The sequence below is a fragment of the Argopecten irradians genome, chromosome 12, assembly GCF_041381155.1.
Source record: "Argopecten irradians isolate NY chromosome 12, Ai_NY, whole genome shotgun sequence".
Taxonomy (NCBI): domain Eukaryota; kingdom Metazoa; phylum Mollusca; class Bivalvia; order Pectinida; family Pectinidae; genus Argopecten; species Argopecten irradians.
Window position 1 is genome coordinate 20,300,521 of NC_091145.1, and position 17,265 is coordinate 20,317,785.

Below are 17,265 nucleotides of genomic sequence, written 5' to 3' on the forward strand. Positions count from 1 at the left end.
ATTTTAAAATGAATCACAAAAAGTTGTCTATCGCTGGTCTCATATCTTCAGTGTATCACGGTTATTTATTTTCTTTTTTATTTATATTACTTCGTTTACACATTTATAAAATATGTAATCGGTCTGTATATAACCGTATGAAACCACACAGTTAAATATATAAACACCGTGTTATAGACATATCTTATTTGAATTTTTGTAAAAGTATGCCAAAATTTCACACAAAGAAAAATACATCCTTGCTGAGCCTAGCGTCAATACCTGGATGTCATTTTTTGTTAAATTAATATTTCACGTTCTTTGTGTTACGGCTCAAAACGTACGTAATTTATGCTGAAATTACGTCTAATTATTTTCGCTACAGGTGTTATTTTTGGTCATTAAGGCATTTAACCACAGGTATGAGTCCGTAAAACAGATGGTATACGGTCTGATAGTTACTGACAAAGCTTTTCTAAATATTCAATTCATCACAAAGCAGGATGATTTATCGAATAATTGTACTAATGGGCTAAATAAGATGTCTATATTTCTAGAATTTGCGTACTAATAGAATAAATGAGATATATGTATTTCTGGAATTTACCACAAAATGTTAATGCAAGAAAGGTGAAGTAGCCATTCAATAAACTATTTACATAGTTGTAATATAAAGTAGGTATGGTAACTGTGCATTGTCATCCTTTACCTTAGGTTTTATCATTATGTAAATTTGAAAGGTTGCGTAAGGGAGATGAATTGTGATTATTAGCTTAGCTAAACATGTATTGTCATTTGAGATATAAAACACCATTGACAGATTAACGAGATCGTGAATTCATCTCTGGATATAAATTGACACAGATATATGAAACCGTGTTAAAGGTCACGCCATATAAATAATCGAGGAAGCTGGCACGTGCTATAGTGATTAGTAATAGTTTTAACAACATCGGTGTTAATCAGTAAGATATGGAAAAAGTACATACGAGTGAAAAGTAGCTTGATAATACCTGATATAATTCGGATATGCCTGTTAGAATGTCTGTTTTCAATGTCAGAATAAATCCGATCTAAACAGAGTAACTATTGTCAGAAAATCTAAATCTTGCTTCATAGCCGAGGAAAATCGGGAAACACACGACATGAATCTATGTCCAAGTCTAGTGTCAGCGACAGTGTAATCTCAGGCTACATCAGATGTGTTTTAAGAATATTTCAACCTGTTTTGGAGTGAAGAGATATCTACATGTATAGTAAACCAATCATATTCTCTCTATCTTTAGTCGAAGTCCTACACAAATACATTTTCCCATCAGTATTTTGCTCCTACTTAGCGCTCAGGACAAATTGAGTAGGACGACTGGTTTGCTCGTTGTTCTACTATTACACGAATATACCACAGCCTCCCAAAACATACAGACAGACATCCATTCACATAACTCAACATATCGCATACATAGGAGGCCGTGTAATAAAGCAAATAAAACCTAATTTTATCTTAATCTGGAATCACTTCGTTGTTGTAGAAAAACGGAAACTTTATTGCTAATGGAAATTGTAACTCGATAACCATAAGTTACTATTGAAGGTTTGTGTAGTTAAAGGTTAAATGTATTCATTTCCTTGTATGATCGAGTAAACAAGTTATTACGTGAACGGAACAATAAAGTGAAACAGACAAAATAATATACCCTAAAAGTACAGCTGAAGGCACAGTTTAAAATAAATAACAAAGTGCATGTTATGTGAGGTGTATGAAAGAAACTGGTAAACGAAGAAAGCAAACCAGGAAGAGAAAGAACAAGAAGGTTAACTGCCTTAATGTAGGGATCAACATATCCACCTTGAACGATTAACGCTTAATGTTACTGATACGTGTATCTAGAATAGAGCGAATTCTCTAGCCACTCATTATCTCTAACCACCCCAGCTAGCACGTGCCTCATTGCTTAGTGAACGTTTTAACAACATCGGTGTTAATCAGTTTAATATGGACACAGTACATACGAGTGAAAAGGAGAACAGCAAATACGTAACAAAAGCAAAATATTATATATAAGGGCTTGCTAATGTCTTATATACTTCGGATACATGTATGTCTGTTAGTTAGAGTTAGGATGTCTGTTTTAAAGGTCAGAATAAATCCGATCTAAACCAGATATATCTATTGTCAGAAAATGTCAATTATGCCTTATAGCCGAGAAAAATGGGGAAACCCCAGACATGCGCATCTTTGTCTAGGTCTGTTTTCGGGGACATATACATGTATAGTAAACCAATCGTATTTTTTTTATCTTTAATCGAAGTCCTATTCAAATACATTTTACCACCGGTCTTTTGCTTCTGCTTAGCACTCATGATAAATGGAGTGGGACGACTGGTTTGCTTGTTGCTCCATATTACACGAATTTACCTCCCAAAACATAGAGACATTCAGCCATTTACATTCTCATACATATTGCACACATAGGAGGTTGTCCTGGTTATTAATAGGACGTTAAATGTAATAGACCAAAGAAAACCTAATCTTATCTTAATCTAGAACCACTTCGTTGTTGCAGAAAATAGGAAAAATTATTGCTAATGAAAATTGTAACTCGATAATCATAAGTAACGATTGAAGGTTTATGTAGTTAAATGATTAATGTATTTATTTCCTTGTATGATCGAGTAAACAAGTTATTACGTGAACGGAACAATAAAGTGAGACATACAAATAATATACCCTAAAAGTACAGCTGAAGGCACAGTTTAAAATAAATAACAAAGTGCATGTTATGTGAGGAGTATGAAAGAAACTGGTAAACGGAGAGAAAAAAAATCAGGACGAGAAAGAACTAGAAAGGTTAGGGTTCAACATATATCCACTTCGAATGATTAACACTTAATGCTACTGATATGTGTATCACTCCTTAGCCAGTCATTATCTCTAAATCTTAGATAACCACCCCGACCAGCAGGTAGGCCAGTATTATTGGTATATCACATACAGGGGAAATTGTACGGTTTGTCATTATCCCTTAAACGTAAGTAGCATTTCCAACCAGCAGGAGTCCAGGATTAGTCGCCTTTTCCTCGCCTGTTGTAGTGAAACACCCTGTGACATAAACTATAGGTTCCATCTTCACACATTTTAAAAGAAACCATTCATGATTATTGAGATTAACCGAGATAGAGAAAAGGGGACTTCAGCACATAATAGAAGATAATACTGTAGTAAGATCTTTATCATTCCAAAGCTATCCTAAAGTACAGGGCAGTAGTCGAAGGAGACTAATCCGCGGCACGCTTAAAGGAGTACACATTCATAACAATTGCACCATGGGTGGCTATATGTTATTATACAAACAAACAATCTGTTCAGATCTCACAAAACTATAGAAATTTCTGTGTCATATACATGTATGTGTGACAGTCTTTTGAATTTTGACGTATCGCAAATGAACAATACTAGAAGTTCATGACAGAAGGTTATATGATAGTAACTCCCATTTGAATATATACCTTTTATTTATGTCGTTGTTATTCACAAATATTTTGGGAAGTTCACATCCTTTGTAGATTTCCGGTGAAAGGAAGCCTTTGCCGTGGCAATCAGATAAATACACAAAATCATATATTTTGTCCCCAAAATTGTTTGGGAAAATGAAAATGGTGCTTGGTTTTTCTTTGTCGATTAATGCAACTTATGGTCATTATAAATGTGTGTTACGGGGTTCATTGATCATAAAATCGACACATGGTTGAATATTAGACAGCAACCAAGATTTTATCAAGAACACTTTAACTGAATTATACAGGGAAATTGCATGAGAGATATAACTACAATGGGGGTATAGATTTCAGCTGTGTGATCACCATACCGCAGAGGTAACGCTTGTTAAATCTGGGAATCTTCATAAGAATGAATATTAACCGGTGTCTTCGCTCTGTCCCGGTAGTATATAGAACGCCACTCATACCCGCCTTTAGTCGGTAACTGATATACGTGCGTGTGTACCTATAATTAAATATCGGGTTTGTGTAAGCACGTGTATATAATATATAAACCTAAACAATTATGTTCATATATCTCAACATAACAATGACAGGTGCATTCGTATTGAAAGCTACATGATAAATGTGAGAACATTCCACTAGTTATCAAGGACCCACGTTAGGTAGCTTTATATACACGGTACACACCCAGTGTGAATGGGTATTAGGCACAACACTTGAGGAAGACAGACACCCGGGTAATTTTGTCAGCAGACGACAGGTGAACATGGAGAGGAGACCACTGCCTGACACGTGGGTGTGTTAATGCCATGGTTACCACATGTGAAACTGATTTCTGTAATTCGGGTGAAACTTACCAGAAGTGGAAGGTCACTACGCATCAGCATTAGGAAACAATTCAGCAACTTCATTGAATTACGCCGGATGAATTAAGGGTCCAACATGTTATAAAAATGTCGAAGAAAGCAACATGCATCTTCATTCAACTGCTGACCCCTTGACTATTAATATGGATATGGATCCAAAGATTATGTAGATGGATAAAATAATGTTTCATTAAGGAAGACATATTACTTTGTTGATATTACGTCATCAATTTAAAATGGGATTTAAGGAAAAAATAAAATCCGAGTTTTCGGTTTCTAATATAATGATGACACACCCGGAACCACACCTATTCGTTACGTTACAGGTATGTATTGTACTTATCTTTTTTAACATGTGTTTGAGGACACTATTGGAATTCTATAACTTACTCTGTTTTTCTGCATACAATATTTGTCCTATAAAGGCTATCCAATGGAAAAGGAAAAGTTGTGTTTCCAGCGTAGTGGTCTTTACACATAGGTTGCATTGAGTTGTAAATATCCATTTGGGACCCTCATAAAGTGGCATTAATAAACAGGTGATCGCTAAAGCAGTTTTGACTGTATTACAATAGAATGTTTAGATTTACTGTTCATTCATTTAATGCATGATATTCATACATACAAAATTAAAAATAATAAAAACAAAATTGAAAAAGTTATCTATTTTTTTTAATTTTGTTATTGAGAACGCTATAACTATTAAGTCATACAATTATATCTATATACTTATACTGAAACAGAAAATGAAAAATAGAAATAAATTACCTTAGGCTTACAAAATGCTGAATAATTATATGTCATTATTGTCGACAAGGATCGAGCCGAAGGTGGTATATGCATATATGATCAGTGCTCATGTCTTTGATTGTGCTTCTTTGAACAACAAAAGACTGCAGTTATAAATATCTATAATCTATACCAATGCCAATTTAAAACATGATAAAGCACAATTCGATTCGTTCAAAATTATCCTAGTCATGGTTTTAATTAACATTGACATTAACATCAGGTAATTGTGCCAGCTTAATTCTTTGATGTAATCCCGTATTTGGTTACCACATAAATTGTATCACGATTGATCAGACTTTTATAGTCGTCGGGTAATCATCTTTATAACAATTATTATATTAACATAAATATATTTTATATTTTCAAAAGACACATTGATATCTAGGAGACATCATTGATATTAATGATGTGAAAGTCTAAATATCAGGTAAAGTAGACTTAATAAAACATATTGAAAAAAGGGTTTTGAAATTTACAGGATATTTACTGTAAATGTTTTTGATGTGTTATTGTAGATTATTAAGGTTTTGTGAAACCTTTGATTTATTTATCTCACATTTAAGAAATGTTCACGAATATTTTACCATTGTATATTTCATTTGATTGGATAAACACTCAAACAAAACAGACATAAACATTTCATTTAATCTCAAATCTCCTTATTTATACGAATATCGATATTTTTTCCTTAGAAATAAATCAAATATTTAAGAGTTCACGTTATATTATCCTTTCTGGTCAAAACAATATACACTGACGTAATAAACGCGGGTGATATTTATAATTTTGTAACTAAATATACAATTATATTATACATATACATATCAATCGTCATTAAATTAAGTTGAACTTAGATAAAAATAATAATCTAATTTTTTTTTTCATGTATCAAAACAGTTTGCTACAATGGTGGGTACATAATGTCAACATTTATTAAGTCAAACTCTACTTTGAGATATGACAAACCCATTCATCCAAGAAACAAACCCATTGATAAGGGCGTGTATTTATGATAGATATAGACCAGCGATGTTCCGATATGTGAATGAACTTCTGACATTGTCATTGTGCCCGAATGTAGTGTATTGTAATTAGACAATATTCTAATCCTAAGTCGGAGTGTGACGACAAGCCGGTGAGATGTGCATCTCGTTCTGCATATTGGATCAGGTTATAATGTCATTAGCTAAAATACAATAGAAAAATTAGTGTTTTATTATGTGTGCTATTATTGTAAGTCACGGTCCTTCTGAAATATAGATGTCAGATAATATGTATGTCTGCAGGCAATGTTTCTGATGTACATATACACACATACATGTATCTTGTTGTTCTCAATATATAAAATACAGCTGTTACTCTACTGTACTGAATCTATAAGTTATTAAGAACATTTATTGAACTTTGCAGTCTAACGCATTACAAAAATGTGTAATTTTACTGTATCTCGGCTAAGTTTCATTATCATTCCTTAATTGTAAGGATTATGTTCACTTAAAATTGTCCATAGGCAGACGGAGATGTTTTTGGATAAGGAATGTTAATGAAACTGTTCTGTGGAGTTGATCATGTCTTTCAGGAAGAAATAAATCAAACATACTAGTGAAACTTGGTAAGATATATTTTAGAAACTTCTGATCGAGACACACAACATCTATTTAATGTTATAGAAATTATGTACCTAATACAATTAAACAAGGTATATTTTCCATGCGGTTTTTGTTTACGACATGCAAACTTTTATATGAGGTATATAATGGAAACATTTTCAAGCTGTAAGATAGGTAGCATTCTGGGGACATCATCACCTTCTGAACTCTTTCAGCAGTTATAACAGTTGTGTGAGGTAAAAATGAAATTGGTTTTTACAATTGTAATTCAAAAAACTAAAAAATTTTCTTCAGTCAAAACATACGATTCAGTGAGGTAGCACTATACAAAAGGTATGTGTTTCATTATTACACATAAAAAGGACATACCACAGCCTCCAAAAACATACACATAGACATTTACACACACATTTTATACAAGAGAGGTCATCTTAAATGACGTTTATAGGACATAAAACAAAACAAAACTAAATTTTTATCGGAAATGATATTGTACGAGATATCAATAATTACAATGGGTTGGATCACATAAGACATTTACACCTTTGAGAACGAACAATTAGCACCTGCGCCGATACACAGCTGTCTTCCTTATTCTAAGTTTTAAAATGTTAATGGTATGAAACTTTTATATTAAAACTAGTAAGAAGATAACACAGGAAGGTATTTATCTAAATTGGGTTTATAAGGAACAACTTTTTATATTATTTCTTATAACTTTTAAAATGTTGAACATGCTCAATTCTAATCGCCTTTGGAATGAAAAATATTTCATTTTCAAAAATCATAACGTTCCAATATCAAATTTTATTATTGCAATTTTAAAGGAACATAAAGAAGCTTTATCCGATAATCAAAATTAACTCCCAGTCAAAAAAAGCTATGAAATGTTAATTAACTTTTCTCCATCCGCCGTTTTCATTGTGTCGCCATGCATGTATCTTTAGTCATTGGAAAAAGGAAGGTTTTTATCTAAATTGGGGTTTATAAGGAACAACTTTTTATATTATTTCTTATAACTTTTAAAATGTTGAACATGCTCAATTCTAATCGCCTTTGAAATGAAAAATATTTCATTTTCAAAAATCATAACGTTCCAATATCAAATTTATTATTGCAATTTTAAAGGAACATAAAGAAGCTTTATCCGATAATCAAAATTAACTCCCAGTCAAAAAAAGCTATGAAATGTTAATTAACTTTTCTCCATCCGCCGTTTTCATTGTGTCGCCATGCATGTATCTTTAGTCATTGGAAAAAGGAAGGTTTTTATCTAAATTGGGGTTTATAAGGAACAACTTTTTATATTATTTCTTATAACTTTTAAAATGTTGAACATGCTCAATTCTAATCGCCTTTGAAATGAAAAATATTTTATTTTCAAAAATCATAACGTTACAATATCAAATTTTATTATTGCAATTTTAAAGGAACATAAAGAAGCTTTATCCGATAATCAAAATTAACTCCCAGTCAAAAAAGCTATGAAATGTTAATTAACTTTTCTCCATCCGCCGTTTTCATTGTGTCGCCATGCATGTATCTTTAGTCATTGGAAAAAACACCTTTCTTCATCTTTATGTTCATTATAAGATTCATGTGCAGATAGTTTACTCCAAATAAATATCTAGGGTAGTTTAGGTTTTGTAAGGAGGGATAAACCAGGGTATTACAAGTGTAACATATGTCCCTTGACCTTCTATAAATCGGAGAGACACTGAACGAATTGTTTAACCACGTCAGAATTAATTTCAATTTAGAAGAAAGAGACAATCATAATTTCGTTAATTAATGCATGATAGTTGCAAAGGGTAAATGTGCATGATAATTTGATAACACACGTTAAAAATCATTTTCATGAAAGTTATAACAATTAGATAATTCAACATCTCGTAACGTTTACGTATATAGAAATAAGATTTAACCTGATTTGAATGACAACAAGTATACAATGTCGGCTATTCTTTTCACACGTTACCCGATATTGTTGAGAATAAACTTTACTCTTCTATTTTACGATCCGGAACGTAATAATGTTTTAATAGAAGGAAGTAAGAGTGAACAAGCAATTTAAAGTAGCTATGAAACTATGCTAGCAGTAAATGCCAAAATAATGTCATAAAGAAATTAGAGACCTTGTACATTCCTTATTGTATCATGATTTGCTGCTTGTTTTTCAGTTTTAAAATTGAGAGTGGCTTTTGTTGTTGTATAATGTTGCTTAGGTTTATGTTTCGCATTTAAATTTTGTGGGTATAAGGGTAAGATAAATAGTAAAGAACATGCAGCATGGTCATGGTGAAGCATAATTTGAAATTTCGCTGTGTCGCCGTTTATTCTGTCCTTCCATTGAAACTCGGGGTGTGACTGTGTGTAAATATATAGATTCCTTAAATAATTGTTTGATATTTTTTCAACGTATAGATATTATGTATCTACACTGTCTACTTTCGTTCTAGGCATTTTATACTTGGTTAAATTTATCTTTTTTATACTTTTTTGATGATGTTGAACTATACAAATACAGCTGTCTCACGTATCTTGTCTGAGTGCAAGTCTATAAAAATGTTAAGTATAATAGCTTGTGTACCAGCCAGGCCATTAAGTTACCTGGGGTTAACAATCGACTGTCTCCAATCTGACCTCTCCCACAGGCTCCATTACGAAATCACGTAACGTAATAACATAAATGTAACGACCTGGATTTGATGTCTCAGATAGCTTACTTGAACACGACAATTTTTCTTTTTGTTAGACATTTTAATTAATCACGATATCAAACCTGTTTGTAAAGGCTTTCGGTAGCAAGAGAAATATGTTTTTGTATTTTACACGGATTACTCATGTTAAATAAATGTTCCACTTATTTTGCCTTTGACTAAACTTATTCGTATTATAAATATATGCATATAAACATGCAATTTCACTTTCCTTTTTTGGAACTTACTCTCTTCCTATTTCATGACACTGTACTGAACCTGAACTAAAATGGATAGGATGTCATTACATGTTCGAAAGTTTTTAAGTGGATTGTTGTGGACTTCTCTGCGTATTATCCTATTTCTACTCAATGTACAAATGGGTGTTCTCTGTTAAATCATCGATGGTAAGGTGCTTCCAGCAATAAAGTGTCTAAAATAATAGACCTTATCCTTTTGCCCTCTCTTTAATTTAACATTTAACAAACTCCCTGTTCTTCGTTCTTGATGAGTGAATTCTTTACTTCTTGTCAGAAATAGGAATCTATCAAAAGGTTGCTCTTCTTGTAATTCATTTACTATGATGAGATAAGATTTGCCCTCACCACATATTTTATCTATAATATAAAATTAGTATATGTTTACTGTTATATACAATAAAAGCGTTTATAACGAATCCCTGGTTATAATGTAGTAATTTCCATTCCTCGTCAAGGTTCCTTTAATATATCTGTATTGTGTGAATAACGAACAATGCTTATAACGAAGTAAATCCGTTGGTCCCCAGAAGTTCGTTATAACTGTCGTGTTTTAGTTTAATACTGACCCAGTTTATACATCTTTTAACAGTTAACTGCTTTACGAAGGCGACATAACGATGCCACGGTTCGTCATATCGATGGACAAATCTTTTAAATCAATTGTTTTCTTTTTTCCCCACATTTTTTATATTTAAAACTACATGTAAATAACAATATATATATTCCTTTCTTAGAATTATTATACATTATTATGTATATATATATATATATATACTTATATTAGAAACGAAACCTTGTGTATTGATAACCGGTGGTTATTTTCGTGATGTGATCAGCTCGGCGTCCTGCATGCCAGAGTATGTTCCAGTAAGATAGCACTGTAATATAAACGATAGTAATGAAAGCACAATGCATTTTCCTTCTGATCATCACACACATGATCATTTTTTATTTTTGTCTATATTCGTTATTTTCATTTTCATCTATATTTTTATATTCATCAATATTTTTTTATTTTCATCAATATTTTTTTATTTTCATCTATATTTTTTATTTTCATTTATTCGTTTTAGTTTGGGCCAGTACACCTGTACCCGATATGGTCATTGGTATGGTCACTCTATCATCTAGCCTGGATTATAGTGGACATCTACATAGCCGCTACAGACGAACATGATGAAGGTCGCTACTTCAAATTCTTGACCAATTGGGGTTATTTGTGCCTGGTCAGTTACCAGTGGCTTGACACTGTGGCCGCAATGTATGTCCATCTCCGTCGCAGGGATCTCATCAAAGGTCAGTGGTCAGTTTAGTAGGGGATTAGTGGCTTCATTCCAATCGGGTTGAAAAGGAACTCTCAAAGAGCATTATAAACAAACTCAGTACTTCCCAGCGACTGATACAGATATCTCTCACTATTCTATCACACATGCTTTGTCATCCTAAATCTGCTTTCATGTCGTCGTAGTGAACATAAAATAATATTCGAACATTGGAACGAATTCTCTAATTGGTTAAAATATAAAAAAGTAAGCATACATCTTATTGATGTCTTTGTTTTTAACTACTGTACATGTATTATGTTTAGAATAATCCTTTGTTTACATGATTGTGTTTATTCCTTTTGCTAGTTTGTAACATAGAATGTTATATACATTTTAATCACTGCCTCCGCCAAAGATCTAGTTCAAACCATTTTAAAGAGTACTGTATCATCATCACAAATATAAATATGTGAGATAATGATTGACGATGATTCGCTTTTATCTAGAAGGCAATATCATAATGTACACCTATACAGAAATAATGGTAAAATTGATGCAACCTGTTAAGGATTTAAAGACGATGGAAGAATGTGTTTAGAGAGGAATAAAAATATAACAAAGTATTTATAGCGTAAATGTAATTATAAGTTAACAATTACACCACGATGCCAAATATTGTTTAAGGATATCGTAATGAATTGTATCATAAACTGTTGAAAAGAAGATATTTACATTTACATGAAGGTAATCAGGGTATAACAATATATTAACAGAGACCAAACAGTATGCAACATCAGCGTATTTATTGTCGGAAGCGCCATAATTCTACATGAATATTTAATATTCCCATAACTTCCCTTTGCTAACCGGTTTTATGTTTATGTAAAGGGTCGTCAGGTTCATTCGATAGACAGATATATTGTACACGAGATAAAATCAATGTGTCAAGTATTTTATTTGAACATCGACAGACAAATTTGTTTTAATATTAATACATAATGCATTAATCCACACAATAAAAACTTAATATATGAAAAACATGTGACTGCAGCCTACAGTAAACAGTGGGGTAGATCTCTAATATAATATAGCCTAATATAATATATTTAACATTTTTTCTGGTATATTATGGCACCAGATAAACTTTATTCTTGAATAATCGACATTTAACAAAATTAGGTCACTGTGACCTTTTTTGACCCTAAGTTATATATTTTCCAAAATGTTTTGCTTTCATCATATAAATGCATTATGATTCATGATGCCCCTCCTATTTAACTCCCAATAACTCACAAGGGACTCCGACCTGTCCTTAATCATATGTCATATCATGATGTCCTAAACCCCGGGTATCTGTAAACATAAAATAATGCTTATCGGTCATGGCCACCAGAGGGCCCAAATTGACACTCCTCCTTTGGTTTTATTTTAAAAGACACACCAATAATTTGTTTTGTAAATTTTAAGTAATAGATAAAATGGATTGCCAACATTACACGAAGAAGCAACATAGCTATATCACAGTCTCTATAAACACAGACATTCACAATATCAACACATTGGTCACAAACAGGTGAAGCCATCCTTAAAAGTTCGTAGCCGTTAGCACGAGATTAAGTTTAACAAACCAAATTAATGATATTGTACCTGTGTTTGAATGTTCAAGTTAAGTAAGGTCCTCCTGTTGTTAGAGCTGCAGAGGAACAAAAATGAGCATATAATAATAATATTTTGTTATTCGGCAGGTGGCCATGACGCAATGCCTTGGTATTTGAAGGTCATCTGGGTTCTGTACAACACCAGTAACACTCTCGCCGTCATCATCACACTGATGTACTGGTTGCTGATTGGTTCATGTAAGTAGGTCAAGTCATATTGTGTGATGTCATTAGATGCTTAAGTTATAGTTAATTTTTCTTTGCATTGTTATGATAACGTGCAGGAAGGTAAATAATGAAAAAATGCCGAATAGCGTTTTCTATCAATCGTTTACAAAAATTTGAATTAATCGTTAATAAACCTGTTAGTTTTAAGTATGTTTTGTTAATTTTAAACTTTTTTTTCAACAACTCTTCTAATCCGTTATTCACAATACAATATTCATAAATGAATATATGCGTATTTATGTCAAAGATGCACTGTATATCGATGTTGATATACTTATTTGTAGTCTTATCTAATATCACAAGTATATCCACTATTTATCAATACTACGTTAATATCCGTGATCTACGGGGTGTCCCAAAAACCTGGTCCCGAGTTCGACGCTTTATAAAAAAAGTGTTTTAATAGACGGAGGAATTCGATCTATATATGTGAACGATCTAATTTTTGAAATGTTTGCAATCATAATATATATTTCATAAAAATAATAAAAAATGGTTTTAAAATTGTAGGGAGAAATGGTCAATCTAATTAAAATTAGATCTTCGTACACTGTCGTACTTTTTACAATATAATAATAATGTCTAACAATAAGTCAAGATCACTGTTTGATAATTAATTATTTCAGCATCTAATATATCCTATATATATACAACATCACTATAAAATATTTCTGCTTTAATTCCAGCTGTTAATGCGGAAAGCATCAGTAAGCATGCTTTAAACTTCATATGTGTTTTATTCAACATTTGTTTCACCGCCACGCCCATTCGCCTGTGGCACTTTTATCAACCATTCATCGTGGCCTTCATCTACGTCATATTCTCCGTTATCTATCAAAAGGCAGGAGGAGGACTAATATATGAAATGTTGGACTGGGATAAACCCGGATCGGCAATAGCAATGACACTTCCGGTTCTATTGATAGCCGTTCCTTTATCGCACTTGTGCTTTTTTGGTATTTACAAAGCAAGGACATCATTTGCTAAGCAGTTTTGTACTGGTATCATGTCAACAGTGAAGCCTGTGGAGGAGGAGTGTTCGAAAGATGAGGATAAGGAATGTGTGAAAGACGAATCGCCAAGGATAGTGACTGTAGATGATCTTACGAAGGATAATGAGACATTTAACTTACATTTTACACCTGGAACTACTCAAAGGTCAATCAACGTCTCCATCGCTCCATCTCCAGTTCTTGGCTTTGTTAACAACCCAACAGAACCGGATCCATAGTTACCGTTCTCTCTTTGATTAACTTACAAACGATTTCCTCCTTGTTTCTGTTATATTTGAACTGACAACATTGACTTCTTGTTAAAGTCTTGGCATATGGTCAGTTCGACCGTGTTTTGTTCTTAAAAATAAATTATTTGTTGATCCATTGGTGGTAGTTTTTGTAGATATCATCAAGACATGGAGATAATGCAGTTTCAACACAACAACACAGCAGTATCAAATTAAATTTGAGGACATCCATTCGCGTCGATGCACCTATTTCTCGTAATCAATTTCAGTTGGGTTATTTCCGCCATTTGATTTCTCAAGTGTTCATTGATACCAATTTTTCGTACATTTTGACTATCTCACATCAAACAGTTGGTTTATAAGCATATATATTCCACTGATTTGTCATTCAGGCCCATTATTGATTGGTTGATCCGACTTATCGTCAAGAAGACTTCACAAATTTAAGAAAATGACGCTTTCACAAACCAATGACCCAATAATTGTTCCCTGCGCTCAAGGGAAGATAGCTCTGTACAACGAAAGGATATATATCATCTAAAGTTGAATCCACGAACACATTACAGCATAAACACAAAACCTTAACCTAGCTTCATCTACATGTAAACATGGATACAATACCGTCGTTATGCTTTAAGGTATTGACATATCATCATATAAACAAACATATTGTTTCAAAGCAGACAAAAGGAGTGTGAAAAATTCAACATAGCTAATGAAACGTTTTCAATAAGTACATGCGAACCCCGTGGATTTAAAGCTCGGGGTATATAAGAATTTAAATAAATGGGTGTAAGGTACGCCGTATTTAACAGGAATTTAATCCTGTGTAGTCTGTGGTGAAATTATAGGCCAGGTTACCGTGTTTTTTCACCCACAGCCCTAGTGACCCGCACAGACAATAGTTTCTATGTAATCATCCACATCAAAGATACCTACAAGATTAATCATCCATACAAATTCGGTGGACGAGATCTTTACGCCTTGATACGTACAACAATACATGGTTTAGAACTTAAAAAATATATTGTTTCTTTGTATCTATACTTAAACAAGAGTATACATAGGAAAGCACGTTAATGAATATGGATATTTTTAATCAACACGTGAAAACCCCAACCCAGTAACCGAGACAGTAGAAACATCCTGATATAGATGTTACCACAATTGAATAGCTGGGCCCAGTTTGTCAAATAGTGATCAGGCCAATTACAGTTTAACGACAATTTTCAAATCAAGATGAAATTAATCATCCTTTGAACAACGGGCCCTGACTGTTCACAAAATGAAACTAAGCAAAATACAGAAAATGAACAAAACATAGAAACGTATCGAACCTAATAAGATGTGAGAATTTAGTCTGAAGCTCCTAAAGAGTAAGCTTTCTCCTTTCATCGACGACAACCGACATAAAAAGGTCAAAATCGGGCCAGTTTATGATATCAAATGAGTATTAGATGAGGATAATATCACCTCAGTGAGCTTATTCTTTACAAATAACATGTGAAATTCTTGACTGCTTTCTACTGTTGCGTCCTTAATCTATGAACCAAGTTTTGTACGTACGTCTTCTCACTCTACTAACTTAAAATTGTAAAAGTGTTCCCAATAATATAGTATTAAACGATAATGTTTCCTTTTCGAATAAATTTCTAGGGAATGTGATATTGGTATCCTTTATTAAAATATGTTTTTGTGGGAAAATACTGATCTATGTCCTTTAACGGTTCGTCTATAACATTTGTTTAGGGATTCTAAAATAAATTGTTAATCAATATTAAATACATTAGTGTATTTAGGAAATGTTAATATGTACATTTAGTAGATACTGACGTTGCTCCTTCTTTTTAATGCCGATTCATCTTTCGCGACCGTGTAAGTGTGTCAAGCGTGTTTAGTCATTGTAAATTAAGCAGTTTACAGATGAGCCGATTTTAATGCACCTTGTTCTGCTCTGAGGATTATGTTTGTTTGCATGAAGTAAAACATGGTCATATAAAATTATTCGAAAGTAGATAATGAGGCTTAACGCTTAACTTACCGGTCAAATATTTAAAATGAATGTCATGAAATTATTTTCAACGTGTATTTTTCGTTTTTCTTCTCTTCAAAATTAAATTATACCAAATCACTGTGAAAAGGTGTTTTTATATGTTTAAGTAGGTAGTTGATAACCATTGAAAATTGGAATCTTATGAAAAGGTTAATAGCTTATCATTAAGTAATTTTCAAACAATCAAGTCATGAAGGTGATATAGACCTTGGAAATTGTCCAAATTTTCTTATTCAGATATTTGGAATTCCTCCACTTTATGTTCGCATAGTTCAAAAATTCATATATACGAAAGTTAATGAAGTTAAATTCATTCGCAAGTAGAGTTATCGTGATATTTGTGAGATGGGAGCCAAAAAGTGAATATGATATTGCAGTTTTAGCCCATTGATGGATGAGCATATTCAACCAACAGATATAGTCGATATTTAATCCAGACGTTATGTATTAATATTTATAACAAAACAATGTAACTGATACGTCTGACTACACGACGTTAAATAATAACTTATTGAAGGACATAAGTCCTTTCATATTCGTAATGAACCATAAAACGATATAAACACGTATTTATGTGCGTTTAGTTTCAGGGTAGGTTATTGATATCATCGTTTCATTATCCAGAGTTCAAACCCGTATAATTGTAGCATTTAAATGATTGGTATGAGCATAGGTCGCATGATAAAATGGAGAAAGACGCGAAGTCGCTTTAATAAAATCCATTGGATGTCAATCTAACAATTACATATAAACGTCATTGAATACCAAGTAAGTAAATGAAAGCAGTGGTCTTGTATTTCATGAACTAAAACTGATTAAAAATTTCTTAGTCGCCAAGTATTCACTTGATTGTATATTTAAGTTATCAACTTACAAAACATAGCAATATTATGTTTTCTGGTGCACAACGTGATACATCACAAAGAGATCATCACAGAAATACCTGTCTATTGTTACACCTGTATATTATTGCTTTATAAATGACTTCGATCAAATACATACCATAAAGGTAGGCACGCGTGGTATATGTAAACTGGCAAATTTGTAATTCAATTCATCTAACGTGAAAGATATGAAATCAGAAAAAGACATACTTTAAATGGACATAAAC

At 32.6% G+C, this 17,265-nt stretch overlaps 1 protein-coding gene across 1 annotated transcript; it reads left to right on the top strand.

Moving 5' to 3' along the window:
• The first annotated feature begins 3,958 nt into the window (after positions 1-3,958).
• LOC138336045 (protein rolling stone-like) lies at positions 3,959-14,239 on the top strand. Its single transcript, XM_069285318.1, has 4 exons — positions 3,959-4,672; positions 10,781-11,003; positions 12,718-12,828; positions 13,545-14,239. Exons 1-4 carry the CDS (start codon positions 4,583-4,585, stop codon positions 14,087-14,089), a joined length of 969 nt encoding a protein of 322 aa, XP_069141419.1. The 5' UTR covers positions 3,959-4,582; the 3' UTR covers positions 14,090-14,239.
• The last annotated feature ends 3,026 nt before the right edge of the window (positions 14,240-17,265 follow it).